Source organism: Lissotriton vulgaris, chromosome 10, assembly GCF_964263255.1.
Source record: "Lissotriton vulgaris chromosome 10, aLisVul1.2, whole genome shotgun sequence".
NCBI classification, from domain to species: Eukaryota; Metazoa; Chordata; class Amphibia; order Caudata; family Salamandridae; genus Lissotriton; species Lissotriton vulgaris.
In genome coordinates, this window is record NC_141698.1 from 486,898,957 (window position 1) to 486,916,061 (window position 17,105).

Consider the following 17,105-nt stretch of genomic DNA (forward strand, 5'->3'; position numbering starts at 1 on the left):
AGAAACTACAGCTAGGCACTTTGAAAAAAATTTGTCAATTTTCACAGTGAAATTGTAATGTGCCATGTTGCGTTTTACTCCGTTTCCTGTTGCGGGCACTAGGCCTACCCACACAAGTGAGGTACCACTTTTCTGGGAACACTTTGGGGCATGCAGGTGGGTGGAAATTTGTGGATCCACACATATTCCAGAACTTTCCACCACTGAAATGTGACAAAAGTGTGTTTTTTTGGACAACATATTTAGGTTTGCAAGGGTTTCTGGGTAACAGAACCATGGTAAGAGTCACCCTGTCCTGGATTTCCCTGGGTGTCAACTTTTTAAAAATGTATAGGTTTCCCTAGGTGCCAGAAGAGCTAGGGTTCAGAAACTGCAGCTGGGCACTTTGCAAAAATATAGTCACTTTTCACTATGAAATTGTGGTGTGTCCATGTTGTGTTTGGCGCCGTTTCCTGTTGCGGGCACTAGACCTACCCACACAAGTGAGGTATGATTGTTCTCGGAAAACATTGGAAAACGTGGGGTGGGTGGACATTTGTGGATCCACACAGATTCGAGAACTTTCCACCACAGAAATTTGAGGAAATTGTGTTTTTTTGGACAAAGTTTTCAGGTTTGCAAGGGATTCTGGGTAACAGAACCTGGTGAGAGCCTGTCAAGTCACCCAATCCTGAATCACCCTGGATGTTTAGTTTTAAAAAATGTATAGGTTTTCAAGGCTTCAATAGGTGGTGGCAGAGCTAGGGTACAAAAACTACAGCTAGTTCAAAAAAGGGTCATTTTTCACTGTGCAATTGTTATATGTCCATGTTGAATTCTGCGCTGGTTCCTATTGCGGGCACTAGCCCTACCCACACAACTGAGGTACCATTTTTCTCAGAAGACTTTGGGGAACGCAGGGGGGGGTGGGAATTTGTGGATCCACGCAGATTCTAGAACCTTCCACCACAGAAATGGGAGAAATATGTACTTTTTTGACAATTTTTTAGGTTTGGAAGGGATTCTGATAAACAGAATCTGTTGGGAGCAAGTCAAGTCATCCTACCCTGGATTCACCTGCGTGTCTAATGTTAAAAAAATATATAGGTTTTTGAGGTTTCCCCAGGTGCCGGTAGAGCTAGGGTTCAGAAACTACAGCTAGGCACTTTGCAAAAAAGTCAATTTTCGCAGTGAAATTTTGGTGTGTCCATTTTGCGTTTTGCGCTGTTTCCTGTTGTGGGCACTAGGCCTACCACACAAGTGTGGTACCAATTTTCTCGAAAGACTTTGGGAAATGCAGGGTGGGTAGAATTTGTGGATCCACGCAGAATCCAGAATTTTCCACCAGAGAAATGTGAGGACATTTTGTTTTTTGGACAAAGTTTTTAGGTTTGCCAGGGATTCAGGGTAACAGTACTGGTGAGAGCCAGTCAAGTCACCCCATCCTGGATTCCCCTGGGTGTCTAGTTTTCATAAGTGGATAGGTTGCTAGGTTTCCATATGTGCCGGCAGAGCTAGGGTTTGAAAACTACAGCTAGGCACTTTGCAAAAAAGGGTAATTTTTCACTGTGAATTTGTGTTGTGTTCACGTTGTGTTTTGTGCTGTTTCCTGTCACAGGCACTAGGCCTACCCACACAAGTGAGGAAACATTTTTCTTTGAAGATTTTGAGGAACATGGGGTGGGTGGAAATTTGTTGATCTACGCAGATTATAGAACTTTCTGCCACAGAAATGTGAGGAAAATGTAATTTTTGGGACAAATTTGTTAGGTTTGCAAGGGATTCTGAGTAACAGAAGCTGGTGAGAGCCAGTCAAGTCACCCCATCCTGAATTCCCCTTCATGTCTAGCTTTCAGAAATATATAGGTTTGCTAGGTTTCCCTAGGTACCGGCAGCGCTAGGGTTAAAAAACCTACAGCTAGGCACTTTGCAAAAAAAAGGGTAATTTTTTACTGTAAAAATGTGATGTGTCCATGTTGCATTTTGTGATGTTTCCTGTCACGGGCACTAGGCCTACCCACACAATAAAGGTACCATTTTTCTTGGAAGACTTTGGCAAATGCAGGGTGGGTGGAAATATGCGGATCTACACAGATTTCAGAACTTTTTACCATAGAAATGTGAGGAAAATTCATTTTTTAAACACATTTTTAAGTTTGCAAGGGATTCTGGGTAACAGAATCTGGTGGAAGCCAGTCAAGGGACCCCATCCTGGATTCCCCTGGGTATATAGTTTTAAAAAATGTATTGGTTTGCTTAGTTTCCATAGATGCCGGCAGAGCTAGGGTTCATAAACTACAGTTAGGTACTTTGCAAAAAATGGGTCATTTTTCACTGTGAAATTGTGGTGTGTCCTTATTGCGTTTTTTGCCGTTTCCTGTCACGGGCACTAGGCCTACCCACACAAGTGAGGTGCCATTTTTCTTGTAAGACTTTGGGGAACGCAGGGTGGGTGGGAATTTTTGGGTCTACGCAGATTCCAGAACTTTCCATCACAGAAATATGTGGAAAATGTGTTTTTGTGGACACATTTTTAGGTTTGCAAGGGATTCTGGGTAGCAGAACCTGGTCTGAGCCAGTCAAGTCACCCTATCCTTGATTTTCCTGGGTGTATAGGTTTTAAAAATGTATAGGCTTGCTAGGTTTCCCTAGGTGCCAGCTGAGCTAGGGTTAAAAAACTACAGCTAGGCACTGTGCAAAAAAAGGGTCATTTTTTACTTTGAAATTATGGTGTGTTCATGTTGCATTTTGTGCCGTTTCCTGTTGCGGGCACTAGGTTACCCACAAAAGTGAGGTACCATTTTTCTTGGAAGACTTTGGTAAATGCAGGGTGGATGGAAATATGCGGATCTACACAGATTCCAGAACCTTCGACCACAGAAATGTGAGGAAAATTAATTTTTTTGACAAATGTTTAGGTTTGCAAGGGATTGTGGGTAACAGAACCTGGTGAAAGCCAGTCAAATCACCACATCCTGGATTCCCCTGGGTGTCTAGTTTTAAAAAATGTATAGGTTTGCTAGGTTTCCCTAGGTGCCAGCAGCGCTAGGGTGAAAAAACCTACAGCTAGGCACTTTGCAAAAAAAGGGTCATTTTTTACTGTAAACATGTGATGTGTCCATGTTGCATTTTGTGATGTTTCCTGTCACGGGCACTAGGCCTACCCACACAAGAAAGGTACCATTTTTCTTGGAAGACTTTGGCAAATGCAGGGTGGGTGGAAATATGCGGATCTACACAGATTCCAGAACTTTTGACCATAGAAATGTGAGGAAAATTCATTTTTTAAACACATTTTTAAGTTTGCAAGGGATTCTGGGTAACAGAATCTGGTGAAAGCCAGTCGAGGGACCCCATCCTGGATTCCCCTGGGTATATAGTTTTAAAAAATGTATTGGTTTGCTAAGTTTCCATAGATGCCGGCAGAGCTAGGGTTCATAAACTACAGTTAGGTACTTTGCAAAAAATGGGTCATTTTTCACTGTGAAATTGTGGTGTGTCCACATTGCGTTTTGTGCCGTTTCCTGTCACAGGCACTAGGCCTACCCACACAAGTGAGGTGCCATTTTTCTTGTAAGACTTTGGGGAACGCAGGGTGGGTGGAAATTTCTGGGTCCACGCAGATTCCAGAACTTTCCATCACAGAAATATGTGGAGAATGTGTTTTTGTGGACACATTTTTAGGTTTGCAAGGGATTCTGGGTAGCAGAACCTGGTCTGAGCCAGTCAAGTCACCCTATCCTTGATTTCCTGGGTGTATAGTTTTTAAAAATGTATAGGCTTGCTAGGTTTCCCTAGGTGCCAGCTGAGCTAGGGTTAAAAAACTACAGCTAGGCACTGTGCAAAAAAAGGGTCATTTTTAACTTTGAAATTATGGTGTGTTCATGTTGCATTTTGTGCCGTTTCCTGTTGCGGGCACTAGGTTACCCACAAAAGTGAGGTACCATTTTTCTTGGAAGACTTTGGTAAATGCAGGGTGGATGGAAATATGCGGATCTACACAGATTCCAGAACTTTCGACCACAGAAATGTGAGGAAAATTAATTTTTTTGACAAATGTTTAGGTTTGCAAGGGATTGTGGGTAACAGAACCTGGTGAAAGCCAGTCAAATCACCGCATCCTAGATTCCCCTGGGTGTCTATTTTAAAAAAATGTATAGGTTTCTAGGTTTCCCTAGGTGCCAGCAGCGCTAGGGTTCAAGAACTAAAGCTAAGCACTTTGCATAAAAAGGGTAATTTTTCACTCTGATACTATGGTGTGTCCATGTTATGTTTTGCACCATTTCCTGTCCCAGGCATTAGGCCTACCAACACAAGTGAGGTACCATTTTTCTAAAAAGACTTTGGGGAACGCGGGGTGAATAGAATTTTGTGGATTCACACAGATTCCAGAACTTTCCCCCACAGAAATGTGAGAAAAACATGTTTGTTTACTCATTTTTAGGTTTGTAAAGAATTCTGGTTAATAGAGCCTGGTGGGAGCGAGTCAAGTTCCCCCATCCCGGTTTACCCTAGGTGTCTAGGTTTCAGAAATGTATAGGTTTGCTAGGTTTCTCTAGGTTACGGCAGAGCTAGGGTTAAAAAACTACAGTTTGGCACTTTGCAAAAAAAGGGTCCTTTTCAGTGTGAAATTGTGGTGTGTCTACGTTGCGTTTTGCACCTTTTCCTGTCACCGGCACTAGGCCTACTCACACAAGTGAGGTACCATTTTTCTCAGAATACTTTTGGGAATCCGGTGTGGGTGTTAATTTGTGGATCCAGACAGATTCCAGAAGTTTTCACCACAGAAAGTTGAGGAAAATTTGTTTTTTTGACAATTTCTTAGGTTTACAAGGTATTCTGGGTAACAGACCTGGTGAGAGGTAGTCAAGTCACCCCACCCTGGATTTCCCTGGGTGACTAGTTTTGAAAAATGTATAGGTTTCCTGGGTTTCCATAGGTGTTGGCAGAGCTAGGGTTAAAAAACAGTAGCTAGGCACTTTTAAAAAAAAGGGTTATTTTTCACTGTGAAACTGTAGAGTGTCCACTTTGCGTTTTGAGCCGTTTCCTGTCACAGGCACTAGGCCTACCCAGACAAGTGAGGTACCATTTTTCTTGGAAGACTTTGGGGAAGGTGGGGTGGCAGAAAATGTGTGGATCTATGCAGATTCCAGTACTTTCCACCACAGAAATGTGAGGAAAATTGTTTTTTTAGACACTTTTGTAGGTTTGCAAGGGATTGCAAGCAACAGAACCTGGTGAAAGCCTGTCAAGTCACCCAATACTGAATTCCCCTGGATGTCTAGTTTTAAAAAATGTATAGGTTTTAAAGGTTTCCCTAGGTGCCGGCAGAGCTAGGGTTCAAAACCTACAGCTCGGCATAATGCAAAACAAGCTTCATTTTTCACTGTGAAATTGTGGCGTGTCCATGTTGAATTTTGCGCCAGTTCCTATTGCGGGCTCTAGCCCTACCCACACAACTGAGGTGCCATTTTTCTCAGAAGACTTTGGGAAACGCAGGGTGGGTAAACATTTGTGGATCCATGCAGATTCCATAACTTTCCACCACAGAAATGTGAGGAATATGTGTTTTTTCGACAATTCTTTAGGTTTGCAAGGTATTCTGAGTAACAGAACCTAGTGGGAGCCAGTCAAGTCACCCCACCCTGGATTCCCCTGGGTGTCTACTTTTAAAAAATGTATACGTTTTTGAGGTTTCCCTATGTGCTGGCAGAGCTAGGGTTAAAAACTACAGCTAGGCACTTTTCAAAAAAAGGGTCATATTTAACTGTGAAATTGTGGGGTGTCCACATTGCGTTTTGAGCCGTTTCCTCTCACAGGCACTAAGACTACCACACAAGTGAGGAACCATCTTTCTCAGAAGACTTTGGGGAACATGGGGTGGGTGGACATTTGTGGATACACACAGATTCCAGAACTTTCCACCACAGATATGTGAGGGAATTTTGTTTTTTTGGACAAAAATTCTAAGTTTGCAAGGGATTCTGGGGACCAGAACCTGGTCACAGCCAGTCAAGTCACCCCATCCTGGATTCCCCTGGGTGTCTAGTTTTCGAAAATGCATAGGTTTGCTGGGTTTCCCTAGGTACCGGCAGAGCTAGGGTTCAAAAACTACAGCTAGGCACTTTTCAAAAAAAGGGTAATTTTTCACTGTTACATTTTGGTGTGTCCAAGTTGCCTTTTGTGCCGGGAACTAGGCCTACCCACAGAACTGAGGTATGATTTTTCTGGGAAGACTTTGGGGAACATGGCGTGGGTGGAACTTTGTATATCCATGCAGATTTCAGAACATTCCACCACAGAAATGTGAGGAAAATACGTTTTTAGACACATTTTTAGGGTTGCAAGAGATTCTGGGTAACAGAACCAGGTGAGAGCCAGCTAAGTCACCCCACCCTGGATTTCCCTGGGTGACTAGTTTTGAAAAATGTATAGGTTTGCTGGGTTTCCATAGGTGTTGACAGAGCTAGAGTTCAGAAACTACAGCTAGGTAAATTGCAAAAAAAGGTCATTTTTCACTGTGAAATTGTGGTGTCTCCACTTTGCGTTTTGTACCTTTTCCTGTCATGGGCACTAGGCCTACCACACAAGTGAGGAATCATCTTTCTCAGAAGACTTTGGGGAATGCGGTGTGGGTGAAAATTTGTAGATCCACTCAGATTCCAGAACTTTCCACCACAGAAATGTGAGGGAAATGTGTTTTTGGACAACTTTTTTAGGTTTGCAAGGGATTCCAGGTAACAGCACCTGGAGAAAGTCAGTCAATTCACCCCATCCTGGATTCCCCTGGGTGTCTAGTTTAAAAAAAAATTATAGGGTTTCCAAGTTTCTCTAGGTGCCAGCAGAGCTAGGGTTCAAAAACTACAGCTAGGTACTTTGCAAAAAAAGGGTCATTTTTCACTGTGAATTTGTGGTGTGTCCACGTTGTATTTTGTGCCATTTCTTGTCACAGGCACTAGGTCTACCCACACAAGTGAGGAAACATTTTTCTCGGAAGACTTTGGTGAACATGGGGTGAGTGGAAAATGTGTTTTTTGACAATTTGTTAGGTTTGCAAGGGATTCTGGGTAACATAACCTGGTGAGAGCCAGTCAAGTCACCCCATTCTGGATTTCCCTAGGTGTCTACTTTTAAAAAATGAATAGGTTTGCTAGGTTTCCCTAGGTGCCAGAAGAGCTAGGGTTCAGAAACTACAGCTAGGCACTTTGAAAAAAAATTGTCAATTTTCACTGTGAAATTGTAATGTGCCATGTTGCGTTTTACTCCGTTTCCTGTTGCGGGCACTAGGCCTACCCACACAAGTGAGGTACCACTTTTCTGGGAACACTTTGGGGCATGCAGGTGGGTGGAAATTTGTGGATCCACACATATTTCAGAACTTTCCACCACTGAAATGTGACAAAAGTGTGTTTTTTTGGACAACATTTTTAGGTTTGCAAGGGTTTCTGGGTAACAGAACCTTGGTAAGAGTCACCCCGTCCTGGATTTCCCTGGGTGTCAACTTTTTAAAAATGTATAGGTTTCCCTAGGCGCCAGAAGAGCTAGGGTTCAGAAACTGCAGCTGGGCACTTTGCAAAAATATAGTCACTTTTCACTATGAAATTGTGGTGTGTCCATGTTGTGTTTGGCGCCGTTTCCTATTGCGGGCACTAGACCTACCCACACAAGTGAGGTATGATTGTTCTCGGAAAACATTGGAGAACGTGGGGTGGGTGGACATTTGTGGATCCACACAGATTCGAGAACTTTCCACCACAGAAATTTGAGGAAATTGTGTTTTTTTGGACAAAGTTTTCAGGTTTGCAAGGGATTCTGGGTAACAGAACCTGGTGAGAGCCTGTCAAGTCACCCAATCCTGAATCACCCTGGATGTTTAGTTTTAAAAAATGTATAGGTTTTCAAGGCTTCAATAGGTGGTGGCAGAGCTAGGGTACAAAAACTACAGCTAGTTCAAAAAAGGGTCATTTTTCACTGTGCAATTGTTATATGTCCATGTTGAATTTTGCGCTGGTTCCTATTGCGGGCACTAGCCCTACCCACACAACTGAGGTACCATTTTTCTCAGAAGACTTTGGGGAACGCAGGGGGGTGGGAATTTGTGGATCCACGCAGATTCAAGAACCTTCCACCACAGAAATGTGAGAAATATGTACTTTTTTGACATTTTTTAGGTTTGGAAGGGATTCTGAGAAACAGAATCTGTTGGGAGCAAGTCAAGTCATCCTACCCTGGATTCACCTGCGTGTCTAATGTTAAAAAATATATAGGTTTTTGAGGTTTCCCCAGGTGCCGGCAGAGCTAGGGTTCAGAAACTACAGCTAGGCACTTTGCAAAAAAGTCAATTTTCGCAGTGAAATTTTGGTGTGTCCATTTTGCGCTGTTTCCTGTCGTGGGCACTAGGCCTACCACACAAGTGTGGTACCAATTTTCTCGAAAGACTTTGGGGAATGCAGGGTGGGTAGAATTTGTGGATCCACGCAGAATCCAGAATTTTCCACCAGAGAAATGTGAGGACAATGTGAGGACATTTTGTTTTTTGGGCAAAGTTTTTAGGTTTGCCAGGGATTCAGGGTAACAGTACTGGTGAGAGCCAGTCAAGTCACCCCATCCTGGATTCCCCTGGGTGTCTAGTTTTCATAAGTGGATAGGTTGCTAGGTTTCCATATGTGCCGGCAGAGCTAGGGTTTGAAAACTACAGCTAGGCACTTTGCAAAAAAGGGTAATTTTTCACTGTGAATTTGTGTTGTGTCCACGTTGTGTTTTGTGCTGTTTCCTGTCACAGGCACTAGGCCTACCCACACAAGTGAGGAAACATTTTTCTTTGAAGATTTTGAGGAACATGGGGTGGGTGGAAATTTGTGGATCTACGCAGATTATAGAACTTTCTGCCACAGAAATGTGAGGAAAATGTAATTTTTGGGACACATTTTATAGAACCTGGTGGGAGCGAGTCAAGTTCCCCCATCCCGGTTTACCCTAGGTGTCTAGGTTTCAGAAATGTATAGGTTTGCTAGGTTTCTCTAGGTTACGGCAGAGCTAGGGTTAAAAAACTACAGTTTGGCACTTTGCAAAAAAAGGGTCCTTTTCAGTGTGAAATTGTGGTGTGTCTACGTTGCGTTTTGCACCTTTTCCTGTCACCGGCACTAGGCCTACTCATACAAGTGAGGTACCATTTTTCTCAGAATACTTTTGGGAATCCGGTGTGGGTGTTAATTTGTGGATCCAGACAGATTCCAGAAGTTTTCACCACAGAAAGGTGAGGAAAATTTGTTTTTTTGACAATTTCTTAGGTTTACAAGGTATTCTGGGTAACAGACCTGGTGAGAGGTAGTCAAGTCACCCCATCCTGGATTACCCTTGGTGTCTAGTTTTTAAAAATGTATAGGTTTGCTAGGTTTCCCTAGGTACCGGCAGAGCTAGGGTTAAAAAATTACAGTTAGGCACTTTGCAAAAAAAGGGTCTATTTTCACTGTGAAATTGTGGGGTGTCCACGTTGCGTTTTGCGCCGTTTCCTGTCACGGGCACTAGGCCTACCCACAAAATTGAGGTACCATTTTTCTTAGAAGACTTTGGGGAACGTGGTTGGTTGTCTTGGGCACTAGGCCTACCACACAAGTGTGGTACCAATTTTCTCGAAAGACTTTGGGGAATGCAGGGTGGGTAGAATTTGTGGATCCACGCATATTCCAGAACTTTCCACCACAGAAATGTGAGGAACATTTTTTTGGGGACAATTTTTTAGGTTTGCAAGGGATTTTGGGTAACAGAAACTGGTGAGAGCCAGTCAAGTCTTCCCATCGTGGATTTCCCTGGGTGTTTAGTTTTCAAAAATGTATAGGTTTGCTAGGATTCCCTAGGTGCCAGCAGAGCTGGGTTTGCAAAAAAAGGGTACATTTTCATTGTGAAAATGTGGTGTGTTCATGTTGAGTTTGGAGCTGTTTCCTGTCTTGGGCACTAGGCCTACCCACACAAGTGAGGTACCATTTTTCTGGAGAGACAGGGTAATACAGATTTGTATAGCAACTGTTATTACCTATTGACTTTCGATGCATTTCTCCCTTCCAAATGAAAGACAATGTGTAAAAAATAAGTCATTTTGAAAAATGACCGATAATTCTCATGCTAGTATGAGTATTCCCAATTTCGGAAATTTGCAAATATCTACTGTTGCTAAACTCTATATTTTGTTCCCATTTCTGAAATACACATGTGTCTTTCAAACCAATTTTTCCATGAATACATTTTCCCAGAATAATTGCTATATACCTGGTACATAATAAAAAACCATTGCAAGTCGCTTCTCAATTTTTGGCTCTGGGTTCGTCGGGTTCTTGGTGAGTAAGGTCCAGCAGATGTAACTCTATATTGCTTTCAACGAGCTGTCATAATTAGAAGAAAGTACAGGTGAAAACGTTGACACAAATGGCTGTTTTTTTCACTAATTTTTAAATGTTTCTATACTTAACTGTTAGTTTCTATAAAGAAACATTGAATGATCTACATAAAGGACCCCTTTCTAAATTCAGAATTGTGTCTTCTTTTCTAAAGTGTATAGCTTTCCAGGATCCAGTATTGCTTTAATACCCATTTCTACCATTAACTGGAAGGAGGTTGAAAGCACAAAAAATAGCAAAAATAGGCTATGTCCCCAAAAAAATGTTGGTTTTCTGACAAACATCTGTCATTCCCTAAAAGCTGGTAAAATTGTGATTTCAGTCCCACAAACCCCTTTTTGATACCATTTGCAGGGAAAAAAACAGACAATTTCATTTGCAGCACTTTTTTCCCTCAAAAAACAAAATGTAGCTGTATTTTGGCTAATTTCTGGGTACCCTCCAGGGGAGTCCACAAACCCTGGATACCTTTAGAATCCCCATGATGTTGGAAGAAAAGAACGCAAATTTGGTGCAGATACCTTATGTGGTCAAAAATGTACAGGGGCCTAAGCGCAAACTACCCCAAATAGCCAAAAAAGGCTTAGCGCAGGGGAAAAAGGCCTAGCAGCTAAGGGGTTAAATGGTCCTAATATTAGTTGTGTTTTATCATATTTAAATACCAGTAATCTATATTTTTATCATCTCCATTATTAATTTTATTATTACTTCAGCAGGCAATCTCAACAGTTTACAATTGCGGAAGTGGTAATTGAGTAACATGTTAACTTCAGTTCCACAGGTAGACAACAAATAACTTAGGTCCTCAATCTGACTAGCCCATTAATTCTGATGGGCTTAGTAACAAAGTTGCTATGAAACACAAGTTTATATGCCCAGAGTCAATTGAGTGATCAGTCCTTTAGTCTTAAACCCCTTATAGCAAGTTATTGAGCCCTTGTACCCCTTCTGGTACAAAAAACGGCCTACCTGTGTGCCTCATGCTGGCTGATTCAAGCCGTAAAGTCTGCTGGTTAAGGATGGAGGCATGGTTCAGGTGGTGAGCGGTGTGAGGCTTAGCTCTGATCTACCTCGAAAGGGTGATGAAGTAGCTCTTTTTTTAGTTCACAGCTTCACATTTCGAAAAGCTTTCAAAGTTTTAAAAAAAGCAAAACTGCAAGTCACCGGAGTTTGAAACTTCGCACACAAATAGTTAAAATGTGGAGATAGCTGGATAACACAGAATTGCCACATAATCAGCTTTAGCTTTATTTAATCTGATATTATACGCCATTATCTAAAAAATGGTATACAGTGTGTCCACCATTCGTGTCACATTTAAATCACATTAAGGTTATACAGTATTTATTGTAATAGTGGCTGCTGCTTGCATCTAGTAAGAACATTAACCTGTGACTGAATGTTCAAACAATTTGCTGAAGTATGTAGTATGCTTACTTTCATGTACTGTAAAAATGTACTGTAAAATTAAATTATCATGTAAATAATGGCCATTTTGCAGTAATCTGCTAATAATTCTAAAATAATTGGACTGGCTTACCTTTTTTAACAGCAATTAAACCGAAATCATGGACATACTCTTTCAGTAATCAGCAAACCATTCTCAAATCATCAGTAACAGCTTCATCTTGTTGTCACTTGGGAAGTAATCGGATACTCATGGTCAAGTCATCCTTAAATCATCTGGAACAAATTAATTTTGTGCAGTAATCAAATATTTTTTCCAATTCATCCTTAAATCATTGGGGCAATCCCAACTTGTAAAGTCATCAAAGGCTCATTTCTAAACCCTGCTGATAACTTCAAGACCTTGATGATGTCTGATGATGTAAAAATTACTTCTAAAGTAGTTGGATGATCAGCCAATGACTCTGGGATGGATTCTTAAGTAACCCTGGTTTTCTTGGGAACCCTAGGTGCAGCCAAATACAAATGCATCTCTCTTTTTCTTTGCTCTCTCCATCATCCTTTCTCCCATAATCCCCATCTATTTTTCTCTGCTACTTATCTCTTTCCTTGTCCCACCATTTCTACTCTCTCTCCTTGCTCATCTCCTTTTCATCCTCATACAGTTCTCTTTTACTGTACTTTCCCTGTTCCATGTTCCTCCTTTTTTTATCTCCTCTTCAATCAATTTCCCGTCTTTTTTCTTTTTCATCTCTTGATCATTCCAATATTTCATTCTGTTCTCTATTTCTCCCTCCTTTCTTCCTTCAAATACATAGGCAGTTCCTGTCTCCTGGTGCCAGCCGATGGGTGAACATTGACAGTAAAACCATGGAAAAGACCTTGGAGGGGCTGAAGAAACCAGACCGGTTTGTGCTCGATGATGCCCAGATGCACATCTACATGCTCATGAAAAAGGTATTTTTAAATAAAGCTCTATCACTCAACTGCAAAACTACCATAGAAGTATGCGTTGTAAGAATATTGTAGATGTGAGAAAAGTGATGAAATTATTCACTGAGTTTTCATGCATATGAAAATTCCATGTTTCCTCCTATTAATCGTTCCTGTAATGTTTTTGCCACAGCGGCCCAAACTTAAAAACACAAAGTCCTCCCAAAATCATAAAACGCAACCTTTTCATTAGACATCTAAAGAGCTAGGGGCACTGCAAGTGCTGACCTCTGTTTTTTTATGTAATTAGGCATGTGTTGACTATTGTTGTGCTGCAAAGAAACAGCATTTTATAAATTGTACTATATCTGCACTTTTTTATGGTCTTGAAGATTGTGAATGGTGACAGTAAGGGAAGTATGATGTAAATCACACACAGATTTAAATAAAACCATGCTCCATTTCATAAAGTGTACCATTATAAAGTCAGCCTGGGGAAAGCACAACATGTCTCAGCTGTGAAACCAGTTGGCTTTGGCAATGCCATATATTTTATGGTAGAAGGCATGCACATAGATGCCACCTGGATGAGAGAGCATCCAAGGTGGACATAACTGTTTTTTTTTAAAAACTTTATCTTCCAGTTACGTCGTTTCAAAAGATACATACATGCAAATCTGTTCACTAGTGATTACAATGTCACTGTCACATAAATAAACATACATAATTTGGAATTTCTATAGGTATTATGCCTGACAAGGCCGGTACAATGAACACAGTAATGCAATAACGTCGTTACTCTGAAGGCCCTCCCCTACATCAAAATTGTTCCCCAGCACTGTAAATATCCCAACATGGTGAACATCAAGGACCAGACATTCAGGACTTGCCATGGCTCTCTAGTGGTACCTGGTGAGTTAGCATAACAAAGTGAAAGTTGTTACCCAACACCCTCCGGGACAATACCCTTTTCTAGTTGAGAGTTGGAGGTCCACCGTTAATCTTCCACATAGGAATGGTATGGGCCCCATATGTCTTTAGGACGGGAGGAGCTGGGCATTATGTCGGCATAGATCTCGCTATTTAAATGTTAGTGAGGGGTATGGGGATATTAAATAGTTATAAGAATTTAGGAAGTACCACCATTTTTAGAATTGCCACATGGCCTGCTATCGACAAGGGTAATCACAGCCATCTCTCCACCTGCATTTCAAGTGTGCTGATGGCTTGCCCATAGTTTAAGCAAATGATCTGTGTGGTGTCTAAATGGATGTGGATCCCCAGGTATTTGACTGAGTCCGAGCACAATTTGAGTGGATATTCACACTCCCACAGCTTTGTGCTCAAAGTTAAAGGAAAAATTACTGACTTGAGCCAATTGATGCCTAGTCCAGAGAAACGGCCAAATCTGAGTATCTCTGTAAAGAGGGCTCCAAATTTACCTGGGGTTCTCTGACATAGACGATTGTGTCATCCGCGTAGAGCAAAACCAAGAGAGGGCCGGTGTTAAATTGCAACCTACGCTGCATTTGTCACTCCTGAAAGTGGCCGATCAACTGCTCCGGGAGAGCCTGAAGGGACGGGAAAGCGTACCGGTTAAGCGGAGTCTTGCCATGGGACTGCTGTATAATAAGGCGGTGGTAGCAATAAATCCCATAGGCATACCCATATGGCGCATCACTGAGATAAAAAAGGGACACTCCAAGGAGTTGAAGGCCTTCTCCGTATCTAGAACGATTGCAGCAGCAGGGACCTCCGGATTTATCCGGTGAAGGACTGCAAATAATGTCCTGAGATTAAGCGAGGTGGACCGGTGGGGCACAAAACCAGATAGAACTGGAGATATTATAAATTTCATTAATTGAGACAGGCGATTAGCGATGACCTTAGTTAAGATTTTAGACTCTAAATTTAGAAGGGACAAAGGCCTGTCGGATACGCACAATGATGTATCTTTGCCGGGTTTGGAGAGTAGGATAATAACTGCCTCGCGAAGTGTGGGGGGAAGCACTTGTTTCTCTAAGGCCTCCGAATATACCTCGATCAGCTACGGTGCAAGAAGGTCTTTGTATTCCTTATAAAAGTCACCTGTGAAACCAGCCAACCCAGGGGCTGTAGAGCCACGGCTGGTATTGATGGGTCCAAGTACGTCCGCAACAGAAATATGTTCAGCCAAAAAATATTGCTTGTGTTTATCAAAATACACTAATGCGATCTCCAACAGGTAGCCTGTTTTAGTGGTGTATAGTGCAGTATAATAGTCTAGAAATTCATCTTGAATTGTGATGTGGAGGTGAGGATTTGATTAGTAGCTGAGAGTATCTCAGTGATGTATGTCTTGCTGTACAGTGGCAGCAGCCTCTGCACCAGCACCCTGCCAGGCCGTTCACCCTCTCTGTATTGCCGTGCTGTCTGATATTTGCCGAAGAACTGTACCTCCCAATCTGCGGTATCCCTGTAGTCAGTCAGGAGGGCCAGGCGCTGTCCCTCTGCAGCAGAGTTTGTGGTTTGCAGAGAGGAATCATCTAGTGCCACGAGGTCTTGCTCAATGTGCAATAATGTGTCATTGAGAACCCCAGCATGCTTGGCAATACAAATGCCCCTAATGACCATCTTAAAAACCTTCCCATAGGACAGACCAAGAGTCCACTGAGTAGTAGCAAGTTAAAGACTCCTCCCACTAATAATAATTGTGGCTCAAACTTCACCAGTTAGGCATTCAAAATATGAAAGAAATCGGGGGAGTCTGTGTTCGGGGCATACACACACACCAGGGCAGCACTGTGTCCCACAGGAGATCCAGTGACAATGATGTATCTACCCTCAGCATCATGCACAACAGCGCCGAGACTAAAGGGGACCCTTTTGTAGATAAGAATGGCTGTGCCCCTAGCATAGCTGCTATAATTTGCAAAGTATCTATGTGTACCACAGCTTGCACTAAAATGTGCTGCATCCATTATGGGCAGGTACGTTTCCTGCAAATAGACAATGCCTACATAATGCCTTAATAGGTAGTGAACCACCTGTCTTCTCTTGCGGTTATTGTTAAGACCTCGTACATTCCAGGATACCAGGGACAGGACAGAGGGGCCCTCTATATTACCCAGCCGGGCCATCAGAGGAACGTGCCAGATCAGTCATAGAGAAGCAGTGACAAATAAAAAGAATTTGTGACAGTGATCATAGCTGCATATAACCAAAAACGGATAGGTAAATCTGATCAACCCTCCCCCACCCCCCACCCAACCTCACCCTCAAACAGTGCAAGACCAATCCAAGCGAATGGCAGAACATGAAGTACCAATTGACTTCATACTTAAATGACAATTCCCGAAAACAGTATCCCCGTAATAGGCAAGAACAAACCCAAAGGATACACCATGGAGGGTGACACCGCAAGGGCAATAAACTAGCTAAGTGAAACATCAGAACAAGATGGATAACATTTCCCCTAAAATCTTACATCAGAGAGTCAGAAGCTGTGAAGGAATGCTAACCAGTGCTGTAGCCACAGAATAGGTCTGCACTAGCGTCCGAACCACTGTGCAGGGGCGGGGGCCACCCTCCAACCTCCGAGGCCTGACTGCTATTTTGCTTGTATCACTGGCAGAATTCCTGAGCTTCAGTATGAGGGTCAAAAATGTGAGCCCTGCCTCCCACAAACCACCCTCAATTGGACGGGGTAGAGCATACCATATCTTAGACCCAGATTCCTGAGTGTGGCCTTCACCCCATTGTATTTGCGACAGGCATCCTGAACCATCACAGTGAAGTCTGGAAAAAAGGACAACTTAGAGCCCTGCCAAGCAATGTCCCCAAGCTCTCTAGCCAGTCTCAGAGCCGAGTCATGGTCCTGAAAGTTCATGAGACGAGCAATGATGGGTCTGGACAGGAGCCCAGGGTTTGGCAAGGTCCCAACCATCTGTGCGCCCTCTCCACCACAAAGCCAGATGTAAAGGACTCCTTGCCAAGCAACTTAGATAACAGATTTTCAACAAACAGGTCCATGCGGACAGTGGCAGTTATCTCCAAAACCCCCAAGATATGAATGTTGTTGCGCCAACTTCGCGCCTAGAGGTCCTCGTTTTTTATTGCCACATCTTTGAGGATTCGCTCGACACACTTCAATCTTTTAATTGATTGAGCCGTCCCATCCTCAAAGTCAGAAATACGTGCCTCTATTACATCTATTTACAACAAGGGGTGGTGAGGGACAGAGTCTCTGAATTAAGCAGAAAACTCTCACCCAGTCAAGAGATCAGGGCTAGATCCAACACCGTTTTTTAGCTCATTGCACCATCCCAGTTTCAGAACCTAGCTGTATGCAAATTAGTCTGTTCCTGTCCCAGTGCATGATGGGAACAGGGCAAACCAAACTACAAAAGCCAA

At 42.6% G+C, this 17,105-nt stretch overlaps 1 protein-coding gene across 1 annotated transcript in view; it reads left to right on the forward strand.

Moving 5' to 3' along the window:
- Positions 1–17,105, forward strand: part of RGS11 (regulator of G protein signaling 11) — a 1,486,254-nt gene that overhangs the window by 1,291,614 nt on the left and 177,535 nt on the right. Inside the window, exon 15 of the mRNA XM_086939774.1 lies at positions 12,599–12,737. Within this exon, the coding sequence (XP_086795900.1) occupies positions 12,599–12,737 (139 nt within the window). The remainder of the gene's footprint in view (positions 1–12,598; positions 12,738–17,105) is intronic.